Source organism: Heterodontus francisci, chromosome 35 (assembly GCF_036365525.1).
Source record: "Heterodontus francisci isolate sHetFra1 chromosome 35, sHetFra1.hap1, whole genome shotgun sequence".
Taxonomy (NCBI): domain Eukaryota; kingdom Metazoa; phylum Chordata; class Chondrichthyes; order Heterodontiformes; family Heterodontidae; genus Heterodontus; species Heterodontus francisci.
In genome coordinates this window covers 37,024,851-37,041,389 of record NC_090405.1, presented here as the reverse complement: position 1 = coordinate 37,041,389, position 16,539 = coordinate 37,024,851, and the positions used below count along the sequence as shown (strand labels likewise).

The window sequence follows — 16,539 nt, the reverse complement described above, 5'->3', positions numbered from 1 at the left end:
AAAACAAGAAATGCTGGAACCACTCAGCAGGTCTGGCAGCATCTGTGGAAAGAGAAGCAGAGTTAACGTTTCGGGTCAGTGACCCTTCTTCAGAACTGACAAATATTAAAAATGTCACAGGTTATAAGCAAGTGAGGTGGGGGTGGGTCAAGAGATAACAAAGGAGAAAGTGCAGATTGGAAAAGGCAACATAGCTGACCAAAAGGTCATGGAACAAAGGCAAACAATATGGTGTGTTAATGGTGTGTTGAAAGACAAAGCATTAGTACAGAAAAGGTATTAACGGACTGAATATTGAACAGCAGCAAGTGCAAACATGAAAAAAAAGTGGGTAAGCAAACTGAACAAACTAAGATGAAATGAAATAAATGCAAAAAAAAGGTTGTACAAAATGTAAAAACAGAAAAAACAACTAAAAATGAAAGTAAAATGGGGGGCTGTCATGCTCTGAAATTATTGAACTCAATGTTCAGTCCGGCAGGCTGTAGTGTGCCTAATCGGTAGATGAGATGCTGTTCCTCGAGCTTGCGTTGATGTTCACTGGAACACTGCAGCAATCCCAGGACAGAGATGTGAGCATGAGAGCAGGGGGCAGTGTTGAAATGGCAAGCAACCGGAAGCTCAGGGTCCTGCTTGCGGACCGAGCGGAGGTGTTCCGCAAAACGGTCACCCAGTCTGCGCTTGATCTCCCCAATGTAGAGACGACCACATTGCGAGCAGCGAATGCAGTATACTACATTGAAAGAAGTACAAGTAAATCATTGCTTCACCTGAAAGGAGTGTTTGGGGCCTGGGATAGCGAGGAGAGAGGAGGTAAATGGGCAGGTATTACACCTCCTGCGATTGCAGGGGAAGGTGCCATGGGATAGGGACGGGGTGGTGGGGGTAATGGAGGAGTGGACCAGGGTGTCGCGGAGGGAACGATCCCTTCAGAATGCTGACAGGGGAAGGGAGGGGAAGATGCGTTTGGTAGTGGCATCACGCTGGAGGTGGCGGAAATGGCGGAGGATGATCCTTTGGATATGGAGGCTGATGGGGTGGAAAGTGAGGACATGGGGAACCCTGTCACGGTTCTGGGATCCCTACCCTCTGCTTCCTGTTAACTAGCCAATCCTCTATCTATGCTAATATGTTACTCCCTACACCACTCTTATTTTGTGTAGTAACCTTTGATGTGCCACCTTATCGAATGCCTTTTGAAAATCCAAGTACACCACATCTACAGGTTCCCCTTGATCTACATTGCTTGTTACTTCCTCAAAGAACTCTAATAAATTAGTTAAACACAATTTCCCTTTCACAAATCCATGTTGACTCTGCCTGCTCGTATTATGATTTTCTAAATGTCCTGCGACAACCTCCTTAATAATGGATTCTAGCATTTTCCCCACAACAGATGTTAGGCTAACTGGCATGTATTTAGATACCATCGTTCGCATTCTCCAATGTCCCAGAGTGCTACACAACAACTTGGATTTAAATAGCACCTTTAACATAGTAAAACATCCAAAGGCACTTCACAGGAACACAAACAAAACTTGACACCAAGCCAAAGGAGGAGCTATTAGGAGGGCTGACTGATAGCTTGGACAAACAGGTAAACTTTATAGAGTGGTGTAAAAGAGAAGGAAAAGAGGAAGAGGTTTAGGGAGAGAATTCCAGAGCTTTAGCGTCTAGACAGCTGAAGGCACAGGCACCAATAAGGCGGGGGGGGGGGGGGGGTGGGGACAGGGAAATATGCAAGACACCAGAGTTCAAGGGTTCTAGGGGTATTTAGAATTAGAACATTACAGCGCAGTACAGGCCCTTCGGCCCTCAATGTTGCGCCGACCTGTGAAACCATCTGACCTATACTATTCCATTTTCATCCATATGTCTATCCAATGACCACTTAAATGCCCTTAAAGTTGGCGAGTCTACTACTCGTAGGAGAGGTTATAGAGATAGGTAGGAGTGAGGCCACAGAGGGATCTGAACGAGATTAAGAATTTCAAGATTGAAGCGATGCTGGACCAGGAGCTGAACATCCGAACCTCCTCTCAGGAGTAATGGAAAATTGTTGACCACAACTATGAATTAAAAGGAGAAAGTCTGGAAGCTTCTTGGGCCTTTAAAGGCACCAACACCATTAAGGCAGCAGGCAAAGTGAAAATCTCATGAGAGACTCGGAAGGGATTTTTTTTGTAAGATAATTTTCGCAGGGCCGCGCAGTGGCTAGCACCGCAGCCTCACAGCTCCAGTGACCCGGGTTCTATTCTGGGTACTACCTGTGTGGAGTTTGCAAGTTCTCCCTGTGACCGCGTGGGTTTCCGCCGGGTGCTCCGGTTTCCTCCCACAGCCAAAGACTTGCAGGTTGATAGGTAAATTGGCCATTATAAATTGCCCCTACTATAGGTAGGTGGTAGGGGGATATCGGGGATGTGGTAGGAATATGGGATTAGTGTAGGATTAGTATAAATGGGTGGTTGATGGTCGGCACAGACTCGGTGGGCCGAAGGGCCTGTTTCAGTGCTGTATCAATAAAAAAATAAAATAAAAAAATCGTGGCTGAGATTGGTAACTCCCACCGGAAGGAACAGTTTCTCGCTATCTACTCTATCGATTCCTTTAATCACCTGAAACACCTCGATGAGCCTATGCAACACCCCCACCAAAACAAAGCTAACAAATGGATGAAAAAGTCACACACATTCAGACACAAGCCTGGGGCCATGATGAGATTTGAGTGGAGTTGTTGCTTCCTTTTGAAGGCAACACTGGAAAATCAGAGAAACATCGAACTTATTCCACCCACTTGAACTTCCTATTTGCAGATTACAGAGTGGGCATGAGGGAATGGCGGGGAGACCTGCACTCTTGATTACTGCTGTGTGGGGGAAGGGAAAACAGCAAAATTTAAACAGCACTGACCCACGTCTCACCTGCGAGCAAGTAAAGATGAAGCTTGTATTTTTCTCCATGAGTCGCAGTGCAGACACCCAGCTCCGAGCACACTTTCGAATAGTCTCTTCATATGGCCACAGCCAGGCTGTTTAACAAAAAATTCTATTAAAATACTAAATCCAATCACACAGATTGTAATAACAAAAGGTGGCCATTGAGCCTGCTCCCCCAATTAACTAGAACATGGCTGATTTGTATCTTTACACCATCTACCCACCTTGATTCTGTGTCCCTTAATACACTTAACTAACAAAAAATCTCATTTTTGACATTTTCAATTGATCCCCAGCCCAACTGCTTTTTGGGGAGGCAGTTCGAGATTTCCACTAGCCTATTGGTGAAGAAGTGCTTCTTGACATCACCCCTAAATGACCTGGCTCTAATTTTAAGGTTAGGCCCCCTTGTTCTGGACTCCCCTACCAGAGGAAATAATTTCCCTCCAACTACTCTATTATCTTAAACATCTCAACTAGATCACCTCTTTATCTTTTATATTCAAGGGAATATAAGCAACACATGTAGTCAAGTAGGACAAGGAGTAAAGGATACAGAGCTTTTGTCCATTTATTTATTTAGTGGCCTAAAGAGGCCCTAATGGCACAGGCCCAATGGCCTCCCTCAGTGCTGTAAGATTCTATAGGTCACATTTTGACTTTGTGTATGATAATGAATCAGCAGCCCATCTCACGTCTCTCCCAACTTATACTTCCATGGAAACAATAAAAATCGGGAGGGATGTAAGACAGATTTCCATCTCGCTATCACTTGGTTTTATATTATCGCACAAAGACAAGATCCACCCATATACTATTATGAAGAATGACTGTGGAGATCCTTTGCAGCCAAAATGAAGTGTAAATTTATAGAGTTGCTCTTGATTCCAGCAAGGTGATCTTACAGATGATAGCACTCCCTCCACCAATCGTTCAGCCGTGGCTGCCTACTATCTACAAGATGCGCTTCAGCAACTCAACACACCTCCTTCGACAGCACATTCCAAACCCACGACCTCTACCACCCAGAAGAACAAGGGCAGCGGACACATGGGAACACCACCACCTCCAAATCACTCGTTATCCTGAGTTGGAACTATATCACCATTCCTTCACTGTCACTGGGTCAAAATTCTGCAGCTCCCTCCTTAACAGCACTATATCTTCGTCACATGGATTGTAGCGGTTCAAGAAGGTGGCTCACCACCACCCTCTCAAGGGCAAAGAAATGCTGGCCTTGCCAGTGACGCCCACATCCCATGAACGAATTTAAAAAGAACTAAATTCTTGACTTGAATATCTAGTTCAAAACAGTCGATCTTGTAACAATGCCATCTTCACAAAAATAGTTTGGTGCTGACCAATAGAATCATACAGCACAGGAGACCATTTGGCCCATCTCTGAAAGAACTATCCAATTAGTCCCACTCCCCAGCTCTTTTGTCATAGCCCTGCAAGTTTTTCCCCTTCAAGTATCTACCCAATTCTCTTTTGTAAGTTATTATTGAATCTGCTTCCATCACCCTTTCAAGGAGAAAAATACAATGCCTGAATAACTTCTGGCAGCAGCACACTCATGTGCAGATTGTTTTACTCTGTTGTAAACTGAATAGTTTTAGTTAGTAATTTAAAGTTGCCACAACAATAAAATATTCAGCATACTATTTGCACCAGCAAACAATTTAGCTGCTATTACAAGCTTTAGTGAAAACCTCCTTGAATAACATGTATACAAGAGTAAAGTAATAAGGACAAATTTGTACCAAACACTGGTTCGGCTACTACTACAGCACTGTGTGCAGTTTTGGGTCCAATACAGAAAGGATATTAAAGCCAGAGAGTGAACAGCATTCGTTCACCAGACGATGCCAGGGATGGGAGATGAGATACTAGGACTATTCCCTCTGAAGCAGTGAATGGCAGGAGGTAATTTCAAAAAGATGTTATAATTATGAAGGATGTTGACAGAGTGAGATAGGGAAAGACTATTTCTCTTGGTTGGTGGGTCAATGATTGGAAAGAACTTGCATTTATGTAGAACCTACTAGAATTTCCAGAAGTCCCAAAGTGCTTTACAGCCAATGACATACTTTTCAAGTGTAGTCACTGCTGTAGGGAACATGTCAGACAAATATGCACAGCAAGATCCCAAAAATAGCAGTGAAACAATGACCGGATAATCTATATTTAGGTGTTGGCTGAGGGATAAATATTATCCAGGACACCAAGAGAACTCCCCTGCTCTCCTTTGAATAGTGACACGAGATACTTTACGTCTATCTGAGAGCGCAGACAGGGCTTTGGTTTAATGTCTCATCTGAAAGACTGCACCTCTGACAGTGCAGCACTCCCTCAGCCTAGATCATGGGCTCAAAACTCTAGGCATGGGTCTACAAACAATAGTTAAAGACAGGACTACAAACAATTCAGGCCCAATTCTGTGTTTTATGCTTTTGTTGAGAAATTCTCTGCACCAACAGTCATTTCTACCCTTGTATATTACAGGACTGTGCTGGCTGACCTAGAATGGCTCCTAGATAAACAACGCTGCAATTTTAAAATTCTCATCCTTGTTTTCAAATCTCTCCACAGCCTTGCCCCTCCCTATCTCACTCACCTCCTCCAGCCCTACAGCCCTCCCAGATATCTACCCTCCTCCAATTTTGGCCTCTTGCGCATTCCTGATTTTAACCTCTCCACTACTTGCAACTGTGCGTTCAGCTGTCAAGGCCCTAAGCTCTGGAATTTCCTCCCTCGACCTCTCTTTCCTTCTTTAAGACGCTGCTTAAAACCTACCACTTTGACCACGCTTTTGATCATCTGGCCTACTATTCCCTTATGTAACGTTTTGTTTGATAACGCTCCTATGAAGTGCCTTGGGATATTTTACTATGTTAAAAAGGTGTCATATAAATTCAAGTTGTTCTTTGACATAATCCTCACAATTAGGTTACATCCTGTAACTTGCCCCAGGTATTCATTATTTCTATATAGACCATCTGAACTAGTGAATTGGATTTTTAATTAGTCAGGCTCCATGACAGCAACTTTAACCTACCTGGGTTGGAGTTCCAGGTTGTAATCTAATTGAAGCATTCAGATAGTTTACATATAGAACTAAATACTTGGGATGCATTGCAGGCTGTAGACCAGTCAAGGGTTTAAATAGTTTGTACACAGAATAACAGATACCCAAGAATGACTATAAGGCTATAATCAGAGGGGCAACAATGAAATAAATCTTGCAGGTGAAGAGGTATATTTTATGATCATTATTTATATGTAACTCTAAACTCTTCAGTGACCGACTGACGTAAATTTCCTCTGACCTGTATCAATGTGACAGTGCCCCATTGCATGCACTGTGTGCTGACTCTCGCCATTCTGCTGCTGAAGAAAATCACTGGCCAGTCTGTGAACTTCTGCAAAGGTGCTTGGGTCGTCCACATTACAGGCATTGACCATCTTATTGGCAGTGTACAATGCTTGATAGCTGCGCTGATTCTCATCGCCAAGGAGCTGGCGGTGGAGGTGGGGGCGGGGTGAAGTGGGGGGATAAAAGATGGAACAAATAGTTGTTAGTACGATAAGCTATTTGACTCCAATAACATGTTACAGCTGAAATCAATAGTATGTCCACACAGCGTGTTGAAATAGGAAGGGGCCTGGGTTAACGTCTCATCTGATAGATGGCACAGTGCAGCACACCCTCAGTACTGCACTGTCAGCCTAGATCAGGGTTGTCCAACCATTTCACGCACGGGAGGGCCACATTACAACTCGTCTTACATAAGGGGACAGTGAGACAATTTCAGAAAGATAAAGGCATTAAAACTTTATCTTACTATTAATCAAAACAACAAGAAGGTTGCATTTTTGTGACGAAGTTTTAAATGAGAAGACTAATTTATTGACTTACATTTTCTTCATTATGTTGGACACTGATTTAGTGAGATACCTCGCATTTTTTTGCTTGCACAAGTAGTCAATGTTTGCCTGCACACTTGTTGCAGGGATGCGGAATATTCCGCATAGATGTCATTCTGTCAGGAGTGATCTTGATCACTCTCTCTCTCTCTGTGTTCCCTCCTCTCTGTATCCACCCACCACCCCCTCGCCATTCCCCCTGTCTGTCCCCCTTCTCTCGCTCTCATTTTTTAAAATCTATTTTTATTTATTTATTTAGAGATACAGCACTGAAACAGGCCCTTCGGCCCACCGAGTCTGTGCCAACCAACAACCACCCATTTATACTAATCCTACATTAATCCCATATTCCCTACCTCCTACCTACACTAGGGGCAATTTATAATGGCCAATTTACCTATAAACCTGCAAGTCTTTGGCTGTGGGAGGAAACCGGAGCACCCGGCGAAAACCCACGCAGACACAGGGAGAACTTGCAAACTCCGCACAGGCATTACCCAGAACTGAACCCGGGTCACTGGAGCTGTGAGGCTGCGGTGCTAACCACTGCGCCACTGTGTCCCCCCACCTCGCTCTCTGTGTCCCCTGCGTTCTTTCTCTCTGTCCACCCCCTGCTCGCTCTGTGTATCCCCACGCTCTCTTGCTGTGTCTGTGTGTGTCCCCCGACTCTCTGTCCTCTCGCTCTCTCTTTGTCCCCCTCAGCGCTCTCTGTGTGTCGCCCCCCTGCTCTGTCTCTGTGCATCCCCCCGCTCTCTCTGTCTGTGTTCCCCCCCCCGCTCTCTCTGTCCCCCTCTCTCTCTGTGTCCACCCCGCTTTCTCTCTCTCTGTCCGCCCCCCGCTTGCTCTCTCTCTCTCTCTGTCTGCCCCCCGCTCGCTCGCTGTCTGTGCCCCCCCGCTTTCTCTCTCTCTGCCCACTCCCCCGCTCTCTCTCTCTGCCCACCCCCCCGCTCTCTCTCTCTTTGTCTGTGTCCCCCCCGCTGCCCTCTCTCCCTGTCCCCCCGCCCTCTCTCTGTCCCCTCCCCGCTTTCTCTCTCTCTGTCCTCTCACTCGCACTCTCTCTCTGCCCACCCCCCCCCCGTTCTCTCTCTCTGTCCCTCCCCTCTGTGCGTCCCCCCGCCGCGCTCTCTCTGTCCCCTCTCTCTCTCTCTCTCTGTCCCCCCCGACCGCTCTCTCTCTCTCTCTGTCCGCCGCCCTCTCTCTCTCTGACCCCCGCCCTCTCTCTCTCTCTGTCGCCCTGCCCTCAATCTCTCTCTCTCTCTCTCTGTCGCCCCCCCGCCCGCCCTCTCTCTCTCTGTCCCCCCCGCCCTCTTCTCTCTGTCCCCCCCCCCGCCCTATCTCTCTCTGGTCCCCCCACCCACCCCCCCGCCCTCTCTCTCTCTCTGCCTGTCTGCCCCCCCCGCCCTCTCCCTCTCTCTCTCTGTATCCCCCCGCCCTCTCCCTCTTTGTGTACCCCCCCGCCCTCTCTCCCTCTCTCTGTGTCCCAGCCCCCGCCCTCTCTCTCTCACTGTCACCCCCGCCCTATCTCTCTCTGGTCCCCCCACCCACCCCCCCCGCCCTCTCTCTCTCTCTCTCTCTGTCTGTCTGCCCCCCCCCGCCCTCTCCCTCTCTCTCTCTGTATCCCCCCGCCCTCTCCCTCTTTGTGTACCCCCCCGCCCTCTCTCCCTGTCCACCCCCGCCCCCTCCCTCCCTGTCCACCCCCGCCCTCTCTCCCTCCCTGTCCACCCCCGCCCTCTCTCTCTCTCTGTCCACCCCCGCCCTCTCTCTCTCTCTGTCCACCCCCGCCCCCTCCCTCCCTGTCCACCCCCGCCCTCTCTCTCTATCCCCCCTCTCTCGCTCCCTCTCTCTCTCTATCCCCCCCCCCCGCCCTCTCGCTCCCTCTCTGTACCCCCCCCCCCGCCCTCCCTCTCTGTCCACCCCCGCCCTCTCTCTCTGCCCACCCCCGCCCTCTCTCTCTCTGCCCACCCCGCCCTCACTCTCTCTGCCCACCCCGCCCTCACTCTCTCTCTGTGCCCCCCCGCCCTCTCTCTCTCTCTGTCCCAGCCCCCGCCCTCTCTCTCTGTCCACCCCCGCCCACTCTCTCTCTGTCCCCCCCCCCGCCCTCTCTCTCTCTGGTCCCCCCCCGCCCTCTCTCTCTCTCTGTCCACCCCCCCCCCTCACTCTCTCTTTGTCTCTGTGTCCCCCCCCCCGCCCTCTCTCGCACTCTGTCTGTCCCCCCCCCGCCCTCTCCCTCTCTCTGTCCCCCCCGCCCTCACTCTCTTTGTCTGTGTCCCCCCCCAGCCCTCTCTCGCACTGTCCACCCCCCCGCCCACTCTCTGTCCACCCCCCCGCCCTCTCTCTCTCTTTGTCTCTGTGTCCCCCCCCCGCCCTCTCCCTCTCTCTGTCCCCCCCGCCCTCACTCTCTTTGTCTGTGTCCCCCCCCCAGCCCTCTCTCGCACTCTGTCTGTCCCCCCCCCCCGCCCACTCTCTCTCTGTCCACCCCCCCGCCCTCTCTCTCTCTGTCCACCCCCGCCCTCTCTCTCTCTCTCCGTTCCCCCCCCGCCCTCTCTCTCTGCCCCAGCCCCCGCCCTCTCTCTCTACCCCAGCCCCCGCCCTCTGTGTCCTCCCCCGCACTCCCTCTCTCTCTCTCTGTACACCCCCGCCCTCTCTGTCCACCCCCCAGTCCTCTCTCTCTCTGTCCCCCCCGCCCTCACTCTCTCTCTCTGTGTCCCCCCCGCCCTCACTCTCTCTCTCTCTGTCCCCCCCGCCCTCACTCTCTCTCTCTCCCCCCCGCCCTCACTCTCCCCCCCCGCCCTCTCTCTCTCTGTCCACCACCCGCTCTCTCTCTCTGTCCCCCCCCCCCCGCTCTCTGTACCACCCCCCGCCCCCGCTCTCTCTCTGTCCACCCCGCCCTCTCTTTCTCTCTCTTCCTCTGACCCCCCCGCCCCCTCTCTCTCTTCCCCCCCACCGCCCCCTCTCTCTCTTTCTCTCTTCCACCCCCCCCGCCCCCTCTCTCTCTTTCTCTCTTTCCACCCCCGCCCCCTCTCTCCCTTTCTCTCTTTCCCCCCCCCCCCGCCCTCTCTCTCACTTTCTCTTTCTCTGTCCCCCCGCACTCTCTCTCTCTCCGTCTCGCTGTGTCCCCCCACTCCCCCGGCCCTCTCTCTCCGTCTCGCTGTGTCCCCCAACTCCCCCGGCCCTCTCTCTCCGTCTCGCTGTGTCCCCCCACTCCCCCGGCCCTCTCTCTCCGTCTCAGTGTGCCCCCCCTCCGCCCTCTCGCTCCGTCTCCGTGTGCCCCCCCCTCCGCCCTCTGTCTCCGTGTGCCCCCCCCTCCGCCCTCTGTCTCCGTGTGCCCCCCCCTCCGCCCTCTGTCTCCGTGTGCCCCCCCCTCCGCCCTCTGTCTCCGTCTCCGTGTGCCCCCCCCGCCCTCTCGCTCCGTCTCCGTGTGCCACCCCTCCGCCCTCTCGCTCCGTGTGCCCCCCCGCCCTCTGTCTCCGTCTCCGTGTGCCCCCCCTCCGCCCTCTCGCTCCGTTTCCGTGTGCCCCCCCTCCGCCCTCTCGCTCCGTCTCCGTGTGCCCCCCCTCCGCCCTCTGTCTCCTTGTGCCCCCCCTCCGCCCTCTGTCTCCGTGTGCCCCCCCTCCGCCCTCTGTCTCCGTGTGCCCCCCCTCCGCCCTCTCGCTCCGACTCCGTGTGCCACCCCTCCGCCCTCTCGCTCCGTCTCCGTGTGCCCCCCCCCGCCCTCTGGCTCCGTGTGCCCCCCCTCTGCCCTCCGTCTCCGTGTGCCCCCCCTCCGCCCTCCGTCTCCGTGTGCCCCCCCCTCCGCCCTCTGTCTCCGTGTGCCCCCCCCCGCCCTCCGGCTCCGTGTGCCCCCCCTCCGCCCTCCGTCTCCGTGTGCCCCCCCCTCCGCCCTCCGTCTCCGTGTGCCCCCCCTCCGCCCTCCGTCTCCGTGTGCCCCCCCCTCCGCCCTCCGTCTCCGTGTGCCCCCCCCTCCGCCCTCTGTCTCCGTGTGCCCCCCCCGCCCTCTCGCTCCGTCTCCGTGTGCCACCCCCGCCCTCTCGCTCCGTCTCCGTGTGCCCCCCCCCGCCCTCTCGCTCCGTGTGCCCCCCCCGCCCTCTGTCTCCGTGTGCCCCCCCCCCCGCCCTCTGTCTCCGTCTCCGTGTGCCCCCCCCCGCCCTCTGTCTCCGTGTGCCCCCCCCGCCCTCTGTCTCCGTCTCAGTGTGCCGCCCCCCCGCCCTCTCGCTCCGTCTCCGTGTGCCCCCCACCGCCCTCTCGCTCCGTCTCCGTGTGCCCCCCACCGCCCTCTCGCTCCGTCTCCGTGTGCCCCCCCTCCGCCCTCTCGCTCCGTCTCCGTGTGCCCCCCCTCCGCCCTCTGTCTCCGTGTGCCCCCCCCTCCGCCCTCTCGCTCCGTCTCCGTGTGCCACCCCTCCGCCTTCTCGCTCCGTCTCCGTGTGCCCCCCCCGCCCTCTCGCTCCGTGTGCCCCCCCCCGCCCTCTGTCTCCGTGTGCCCCCCCCCCCCGCCCTCTGGCTCCGTCTCCGTGTGCCCCCCCCCCCGCCCTCTGGCTCCGTCTCCGTGTGCCCCCCCCTCCGCCCTCTGGCTCCGTCTCCGTGTGCCCCCCCCTCCGCCCTCTGGCTCCGTGTGCCCCCCCTCCGCCCTCTGGCTCCGTGTGCCCCCCCTCCGCCCTCTGGCTCCGTGTGCCCGCCCTCTGTCTCCTTCCCCCCCCCTCTCTCTGTCTCCTTCCCCCCCCCTCTCTCTGTCTCCTCCCCCCCCCTCTCTCTGTCTCCTCCCCCCCCCTCTCTCTGTCTCCTCCCCCCCCCTCTCTCTGTCTCCTCCCCCCCCTCTCTCTGTCTCCTCCCCCCCCCCTCTCTGTCTCCTCCCCCCCCCCTCTCTCTGTCTCCTCCCCCCCCCCTCTCTCTGTCTCCTCCCCCCCCCCTCTCTCTGTCTCCTCCCCCCCCCCTCTCTCTGTCTCCTCCCCCCCCCTCTCTCTGTCTCCTCCCCCCCCCCTCTCTCTGTCTCCTCCCCCCCCCCTCTCTCTGTCTCCTCCCCCCCCCCCTCTCTCTGTCTCCTCCCCCCCCCCTCTCTCTGTCTCCTCCCCCCCCCCTCTCTCTGTCTCCTCCCCCCCCCCTCTCTCTGTCTCCTCCCCCCCCCCTCTCTCTGTCTCCTCCCCCCCCCTCTCTCTGTCTCCTCCCCCCCCCTCTCTCTCTGTCTCCTCCCCCCCCCTCTCTCTCTGTCTCCTCCCCCCCCCTCTCTCTCTGTCTCCTCCCCCCCCTCTCTCTCTGTCTCCTCCCCCCCCCTCTCTCTGTCTCCTCCCCCCCCCCCTCTCTCTGTCTCCTCCCCCCCCCCTCTCTCTGTCTCCTCCCCCCGTGTCTCCCCCCTCTCCCCATCCCTCTCTCTGCCCCCATCCCCATCTCTGCCCCCCATCCCCCTCTCACAGACACAATGAGCTGAATGACCTCCTTTTGTGCTGTGACCATTCTTTGATTCTGAAATGATTCATTTCACACTCCCCAACTGACAGATTTTTAGGCCAAAAAAAGAAAGTAAAATGGCATCTGGTTTTCAACAGAGTGAATAATTCCAGTGTCCCCAAAAATGACCTCAACAGTGACCCTCTTCCCTGCACCTCCAACCCATTCTCAGTTCAGAGGCAATGTGAGCCCATGATTGAGGTCAACAGAGTGCCTTACTTGCCTATTCTGGCCCTGAAAGATCTGACCATTGTTGGTGTGTAGAAATCTACATGCAAAATATCTCCAAAGAGATAGAAGGTGTTTTAAACATTACATGGGAATGATGTACCGAACGTAGGCTCCCTTACGATAAATGTGCCCTTGCACTGAGCGCTTCAGTTGTCCTGTACCTTTGCCATATCACAGAGGATCTCAAAGTCAATCAGCAGTTCATGAACATCCCTGTTGAAGACAACCAGCTCGGCCTTGTAGAGGGTGAACTTGCGGTCTGGGTCAGGGGGTGAAATCATGGACCCCTGCCCTGCTCCAAACAATCCATTGCACGCCAGCTCCACATAAAGCTCCAAGCTGGAGAAAGTAAACAAATACATGTGTCTGTGGCAAGTTTGTCCCCTCTGCCAGACAGAGGAAGTAAAAAGACCAGCACATAGATATATCAACCAGTTATCATTTACTAAATGACCTAACCCTAGGTGAACAGAGCACAAAGATCACCCTCCCATTACATCTCCTTCCAGCCACTTGCCCTCCTTCATTGAAACTTGGTCAAGATTAGCAAGATTAGCTTCCCAATTCCCCATTTGATGGAAAAAACCCTACCAGGACCCCATTCAGATTGGATCTAACTTATGTGCCAAGGCTGCAGTAGTTTTCTACCAAAGTTCACCTGAAATAATAAAACTATATGCATTAAAAATGTTTCCTACTCTTGGATGTCAGGATAGCTAAGATTTGTCCTCAACAGAATGCTTCCTAAAATATTGAGATAATGTCAATGTCTTGCCCTAAAAGGACAAACAGAAGCTTCTGTCAGCAAAACTGTGGTCACAATCCCTGTAGCAAGGTCAAACTTCAGCCAGACGTAAATGTAGGCGGCACAATAAAGAAATCTCCAGATGATACAGAAACTGGCCGGCACGAGGGGCAGGGGGGTGGGGGAGACACACAGGAGGTACGGGTGGGGGAACACGGGACCGGGGGGGAGGGGAGGACGGTATAGGGGCGCATGAGACATGGTATGGGGGGGAGGGAGAACACGGTACGGAGGGAGAACAAACAGAAAGACACACACAGTCAGCGATTCAAAAAATACCATAATTTTAGAGTCATAATGTCATAGAGTTATAGAGTTATACAGCACAGAAACAGGCCTTTCGGACCATCATGTCCATGCCAGCCATCAAGCACCTATCTATTCTAATCCCATTTTCCAGCAGTTGGCCCGTAGCCTTGTATGCTATGGCGTTTCAAGTGCTCATCTAAATACGTCCTAAATGTCATGAGGGTTCCTGCCTCTACCACCCCTTCAGGGAGTGTGTTCCAGATTCCAACCCCACTCTGGGTGAAATTTTTTTTCCTCAAATCCCCTCTAAACCTCCTGCCCCTTACCTTAAATCTATGCCCCTGGTTATTGACACCTCCGCTCAGGGAAAAAAATTCTTCCTATCTACCCTATCTATGCCCCTCCTAATTTTGTATACCTCAATCAGGTCCCCCCTCAGCCTTCTCTGCTCTAAGGTAAACAACCCTAACCTATCCAGTCTCTGAATTTTTGAAAAATTCTATGGAATAATGGTGGAATTCTATGTGGAAAGGCTTTTTAGTTATAGCACTTTGCCAAGAGATTTACCCATCTATTTTCAGAATCACTTTATTAGAAGGTACATTGGAACCAACCCCAGGAGAACCATCGAATATAGAGTAGCCCGAAGCTGAATGGCTATTAATGCTGACCTGTGAGGATCTTCATCCGTGAGATTCTCCATCAGGATGTAGCTGCTCTTCTCCCCTTCTTTGGTGAGTCCCTGATGCCATAATTAATTTTAGAAGTTTAAAACACTACGTCTTAAAGAGGCTGATTCCATTTTACTTAATATTTAGGCTTTTATACAGATCCAATACCCAGAGTTTGCTATGTAACTTTTTATTCTTTCATGGGATGTGAGCATCACTCTCAAGGCCAGCATTTATTGCCTATAATAAAAGCAAAATCCTGCAGATGCTGGAAATCTGAAATAAAAACAGAAAGTGCTGGGAATACTCAGCAGTTCAGGCAGCATCTGTGGAGACAGAAGCAGAGTTAATGTTTCAGGTCTGTGATCTTTCATCAGAACATTTATTGCCCATCTCTAATTGCCCTTGAGAAGGTGGTGGTGAGCTGCTTTTAGAACCGTTGCAGTCCATGTGAGGTAGATACTCCCACAGTGCTGTTAGGAAGAGAGTTCCAGGATTTTGACCCAGCGACAGTGAATGAACTGCAATATAGTTCCAAGACAGGACGGTGTGTGACTTGGAGGGAAACTTGCAAGCCGTGGTGTTCCCATACATCTGCTGCCCTTGTCCTTCTAGGTGGCAGAGGTCACGGGTTTGGAAGGTGTTGTTGAAGGAGGCTTGATGCGTTGCAGCAGTGCATCTTGTAGATGGTGCCACTGCTGCCACTGTGCATCGGTGATGGAGGGAGTGAATGTTAGTGGATGGGGTGCCAATCAAGCGGGGTGCTTTGTCCTGGATGGTGTCGAGCTTCTCGAGTGTTGTTGGAGCTGCACCCATCCAGGCAAGTGGAGAGTATTCCATCACACTCCTGACCTGTGTATGTAGATGGTGGACAGGCTTTGAGGAGTCATGAAAATTAGGGCCTGTAACTAAAACAGTGTGCAATAACCACACTGTGTATGGGCAGTAATTTTGATTAGACAACAGTGAGGTAAACAAGAGTTAACTTTCAAGTTACTCGATTATATTAACTGAAATATACAGTCCCTTTTAAAGGGTTTTAATACTGTTCCATTCAAAATTAATTAGCACCAGACTGCAAATTTACCATACCTGGACGGGGATGTCATCCTCCATACCATCGCTTCTCCATCACTCTCCCACACGAAGTGCACCTCCTTACCTTTCCAACCCTTCGGAATGGTCAGCGTCACCTTGAACCAAGAGTCCACCATCTACAGCAAAAAGATCAATTAATGATTGTGAGAATTGGCATCAGTTTAAATCCAGGTCAGATCCCCTGTAACACTCAATTTACAGTTCCCCAGCATGAGAAAAATTCACAAAAAGAAAAACAGAAAATAAAAAAGGCTTGTAATTAATGAAGTTCTAACAAAATGGGGGAAGAATGTCATCTTGGCACAAGTTAGCCTCAGTTAATAGGACTGAACTGAGCAGGTGTTGACAAAGTTTCATTAACACAAACTTTCATTAAAGTGGGAATATTCTAATATTTGCAACTGGGATACTTGAGATACCCTAGAATGTTTTGAACGAACTAAAAATGTCTCAAGTCAGTCAGTCTACTTTTTCAATCTGTACTTACGTTTGGGCCAAAGGAACCCCAACTATAGCAGGTGTGAAGTCTCGTTTCACTGCCTCTCATACGGGATACGTGAAGGTGTCAGAAAGTAGGAGAGAGATTCAACTGGACAGCAAGCACCAAACAGCCTACAAGAGACAGAAGGGCAACATGTCTTCAGCTGCTGATATGCAGTTTTGCCATCTGCTGGGCATTTTAATCAAATCTTACAAATTATCACACTGTAGCATGTGAAAAAAGTGCAACTGTGATAGACAGGTAGATTGCCATAACTATCATTTGACTGGAACCTGACTGCACAAATAGAATTAGAATTAGAACATTACAGCGCAGTACAGGCCCTTCGGCCCTCGATGTTGCGCCGAACTGTGAAACCATCTGACCTACACTATTCATTTTCATCCATGTCTATCAATGACCACTTAAATGCCCTTAAAGTTGGCGAGTCTACTACTGTTGCAGGCAGGGCGTCCACGCCCCTACTACTCTCTGAGTAAAGAAACTACCTCTGACATCTGTCCTATATCTATCACCCCTCAACTTAAAGCTATGTCCCCTCGTGTTTGCCATCACCATCCGAGGAAAAAGACTCTCACTATCCACCCTATCTAACCCTCTGATTATCTTATATGTCTCTATTAAGTCACCTCTCCTCCTCCTTCTCTCCAACGAAAACAACCTCAAGTCCCTCAGCCTTTA

General features: G+C 51.9%; 1 protein-coding gene across 2 annotated transcripts in view; it reads right to left on the bottom strand.

The window, feature by feature from the left end:
• man2c1 (mannosidase, alpha, class 2C, member 1) overlaps positions 1-15,457 on the bottom strand; it is an 83,489-nt gene extending 68,032 nt beyond the window's left edge. For both annotated transcript variants that reach the window (XM_068015354.1, XM_068015355.1), the window contains exons 1-5: positions 15,351-15,457; positions 14,259-14,329; positions 12,695-12,872; positions 6,266-6,455; positions 2,922-3,028 (exon numbers count right to left, since the gene is read on the bottom strand). In XM_068015354.1, the coding sequence (XP_067871455.1) occupies positions 2,922-3,028; positions 6,266-6,455; positions 12,695-12,872; positions 14,259-14,329; positions 15,351-15,374 (570 nt within the window). In that variant the 5' untranslated portion in view covers positions 15,375-15,457. The remainder of the gene's footprint in view (positions 1-2,921; positions 3,029-6,265; positions 6,456-12,694; positions 12,873-14,258; positions 14,330-15,350) is intronic.
• Between the last annotated feature and the right edge of the window lie 1,082 nt (positions 15,458-16,539).